Here is a 4,129-nt window from a genome sequence, read left to right as displayed (position 1 = left end):
TTTTGAGTGAATTATCTTCACCGTTCTTCACCGGAAATTACCGTTATATGGGAAGTGGGCGTGGTTACAGTCCGATTTCGCCCATTTTCTATACCAACCTACCTTGGATTAATGGAAACCTATATANAATTTTTAATAAATTAGCTTTAATATTTACTGTTTTATCGAAGATTTTGTATTCTCTAAATTCCCGTGTTATGGGATGTGGGCGTGGTTCCAAAAATGTATATTCTTATTTTTCGTCTGAAAATTATTGTAAATATCAATTTTGAGTGAATTATCTTCACCGTTCTTCACCGGAAATTACCGTTATATGGGAAGTGGGCGTGGTTACAGTCCGATTTCGCCCATTTTCTATACCAACCTACCTTGGATTAATGGAAACCTATATACCAAATTTGGTTGAGATATCTCAATTTTTGCTCAAGTTATCGTGTACACGGACGGACGGACAGACGGACGGACAGACGGACGAACAGACAGACATGGCTTAATCGACTTCTCTGTTCATTCTGAGCATTTATGTATGCATTTGTCTATATCTATCTCGATTCGTTTTGGCTGTTACAAACAACCGTTATGTGAACAAAATTAATATACCCTTGTGCACAAGTGCACTCGGGTATAAATATAGTATTTATTGTACCTGAAAGCTTTTACTTTTAATATCATTTAATGGAAAATGCCTTTAAATTTATGTTCGAATGTTTGAAATATTTATGTATTTATTTTTCCTTTTAATTAATACTCAAAAAATTTTACACTAATTATTGGCAAATCTAAGGCTGCTAAATAAAAATGTGTTGTATTTTAAAGTGTACTTAATCAAAAGTCTTTCATTGTATATTCATGAATTCATTTAATTTTTTGACTTCCAAAGTAGCGGTTTTGGTCCATAATTGGACTAGCATTTTTCTGTCTGTTTTGAACTAGTATGAGACTGGTATATTTCTGACCGAAATCTGACAATTGCCATCTTGTAGGACATCCCCATGTTAAAAATACCAGTTTATTACGTGGAAAAAAGATAGTTGGCTGACTAGTTGGGCATGCGGTTGTGAGGTAGTTTACAACTAGTACATTTGACTACAGGGACCTTACAAACATACAGAAACTTTTACCTATTTCATACACTCAGCGATTAAGGTGAGGGCAAAATATACATAATTTCATGGTTTTATTTAAATTTACTTACTTTTTCGATTGAAATCAAATGTATTTTCAGCTTCGTGTTTTCCGGGATTTGTCCAAATCATTGGTAAACTGAATGGTAACGAAAATCGTTTTTTTGTCCACCAAAAATTCATCGCACTAATGCACGAAATACATGTGAATTCGGGAGTGTATTTATTTTGTGCAGGTTCAGATTGCAAAAAGTACCATTTATAGCATGCTAGTGCATTTTTATTTGAGACTAATTTACGCTGGTCTGATTTCAAAACGAATTTACCACAAACTAAACAAAACTTGTTTAATTTATTGCAAAGCATTTTAATTTTTTTCATCTTTAGGAGTTTCCGAAGACAATGATATAATGAATAAGTTTTTCGCAAAATTTTCGATGTTTTTTATCAATTAATATGACAGTAATCGCGCGAGTTAACGGCGCTAACCTAAACACTAGATACATACACATATACATATAATCATTATTCACGAACCAAAATACATACAAACAACTATATGCCCTTTAACCTTGTATGATAACATAATAACAAAGAGAATACGATAGACAAGTATAAACCTGTAAACATCTTTTTAATAACATAAANGAAAACTATCTTTAGCATATCCAATAAGCTGATTAATTTGATTCTGTAGCTGAATAGTTTTAGATCTCGACACTTAACAAACTCCTGTTTCCACTACTCGGCACCAAAAAACTAAAAAAAAAAAACAAAAAGGTTCCGTACGTCATGCGGACTGCGCCCCTCGTGTCGGTTGGGCGGGAATGGAGGGTAAAAAGCCGTTGGGATTAATTACTTAAAAAAATAGCAATATATCATAAAAAAACAAATAATGTCACCGTGCCTGTACGCGAGATTCTCACCCTGTAGCTGTTGCCCTCGATGTCGCGCCGAAAAGACCGCCGACCTCGTCTCTGCTGTGGCTGCTGCAAATGCGCCTCGATATCGTCGACTAGGGCCGCTGGCAAAGGGTCAACTCCGGATCGATTCTCCCATGCACCCGGCGATGTAGTTGTTGCGCCTTGCAGCCAGCGCTCTATTTCCTCCACTATCCCCGGATACTCGTTGACGCCTTCGACCTCCACCATGCTGTCACTGGCCCTTAAGCTTAGCACGTCGCTGCGGTCACCAGGCGTGCGTTCATTTTCTGCGCCGTCGCAAATGCGGAGCTTCGTGGGTGGCTGCCGAGGTTCCTCTGCCGTCGCCACATCGTTGTTAAAAATGCACATCCGCATTTCGGTGCGCCGCGTATAATCTGTAAACCCTTGGCCACTAATCTCACTGTCTTCTTGGTTTACCACTAGCTCGCCCCGCCGTTGTGGACACTCTTCATCCTCTGCCTCGCTCTCCGACGATATGGTGATAGGTGTCCGGGCTAACCACTGCCACCTCGTCCTCGCCATAGCTGCTGAAATCTTCAGACACCGTGTCTCCGGGCTGCTTCTCTCGCACTCACTGTCACTGTTGTTGGGCTCGAATAGTTCGGTGCTGGTACTGGCACCCTCGCTGTCGCACACGCTGAGCCGCTCTTCCTGCACCGCCGCTGTCTGTATCTCCGTATGGCGTGCACCCATTTTCCCTCAAATTCGCGTTTTTGTTTCTTGCGGACCGGTATTTATATTAGTTCCAATTGCGTGGTGAACTGTGCTTTTCCCGAAAAACTTTATCCCGACGTTTTCCTTTAATTTTCGACGAAAATTGCAGGACATTTTCAATTTTTAATGTTATTATTTCGCTTTATGTGTGTGTTTCTTTGTTTATTGCAGCTGTCTTGATCGGACAGTGCTTCCAATGCTTAAGCTTTGGTTTCCTCGAAAAGCGATGCCGTAATATTACGACCGTATCATACCGAACGCCATTCTTAACGCTATAGCGGTACCGCTTTTATGTAAAGCTAAATGGACGTAACGTAACTTTGCGCTTTTATGTTGTATAGGCATTCATTGCTTTTCACAAAGTTTATTAGGACTTCATCCTCTTCCATGCGCTTTCCACTTTATTATTCAAAATTCATAGAAATGTATATTCCATACTTTTATTTTGGTCAAAAGAATTGTAAACAAATTTTCTAATACACCGCTACAAATATGACGTTGCCAAAAAACGTTGATAAATAGTTATACACCGTCACTGTGTGTATTGCCGTCATCTTAGTTGACATCTTGCAATATTTACATGGCAACGTTTTTGGCAACGTTAAGTTGCGACCGCTTTTTTATGTTACCGCTTTCGAGGAAACCAAATCTTTACAGTTGAAAAGGGGGAAATTGCCTTATGTGGCCTTCCCACTAGCAATTTTTCATTGCTTCGGCCATGTACTTAGCAATTTCTTACTAAATTTCTTTATCACTTCACGTGTTTATTTCGTCGTTGTTATATGTTTTCTTATTATTTTATAGATTAATTAATTCATACATATATATAGCAATTTTTCATTGCTTCGGCCATGTACTTAGCAATTTCTTACTAAATTTCTTTATCACTTCACGTGTTTATTTCGTCGTTGTTATATGTTTTCTTATTATTTTATAGATTAATTAATTCATACATATATATTAGGGCGGGTCAATTTTTTTTTCGACATCGTTCCTAGATTCGGAACCTACATAAAATTCTAAGAAAAAAAGCCCTTTAGACCATAGCTCTAAAATCAATTTCGAGCCTGCGCAATTTTAAAAGAAATTATTTTTAATTAATACTACGTCCATAATCAGATTAATATTTACTAAAGTGTTAGGAATGTTTTTTTTTAGATTAAAGTTTTATGAGTTAGAAACTCGAAAGGATAAAATAGTCAAAGATTCAAAGTACAAATTTTTCATATAATGAAACTAGTTCATAGTTTTTCTCTTTGTTACTTGTAATATAAACATTTCTAAAATAAATGTATTTTTTGATTGTTCTTCGATTTTCTGTCTTTTTTTAGTGCCTTATTTTGCTTT

At 37.1% G+C, this 4,129-nt stretch overlaps 1 protein-coding gene across 1 annotated transcript in view; it reads right to left on the bottom strand.

The window, feature by feature from the left end:
- Nucleotides 1–3,430, bottom strand: part of LOC108359031 (uncharacterized) — a 6,622-nt gene extending 3,192 nt beyond the window's left edge. The window contains exons 1-2 of the mRNA XM_017610656.1: nt 3,412–3,430; nt 2,051–3,181 (exon numbers count right to left, since the gene is read on the bottom strand). Of these exons, the coding sequence (XP_017466145.1) occupies nt 2,051–2,761 (711 nt within the window). The 5' untranslated portion in view covers nt 2,762–3,181; nt 3,412–3,430. The remainder of the gene's footprint in view (nt 1–2,050; nt 3,182–3,411) is intronic.
- Between the last annotated feature and the right edge of the window lie 699 nt (nt 3,431–4,129).

Source organism: Rhagoletis zephyria, unplaced genomic scaffold, assembly GCF_001687245.7.
Source record: "Rhagoletis zephyria isolate East Lansing unplaced genomic scaffold, Rhagoletis_zephyria_1.1 Rzeph_scaffold_00329, whole genome shotgun sequence".
Classification (NCBI taxonomy): Eukaryota; Metazoa; Arthropoda; class Insecta; order Diptera; family Tephritidae; genus Rhagoletis; species Rhagoletis zephyria.
The sequence above is the reverse complement of the archived record's forward strand: the minus strand, read 5'-3'. Positions and strand labels throughout refer to the sequence as shown.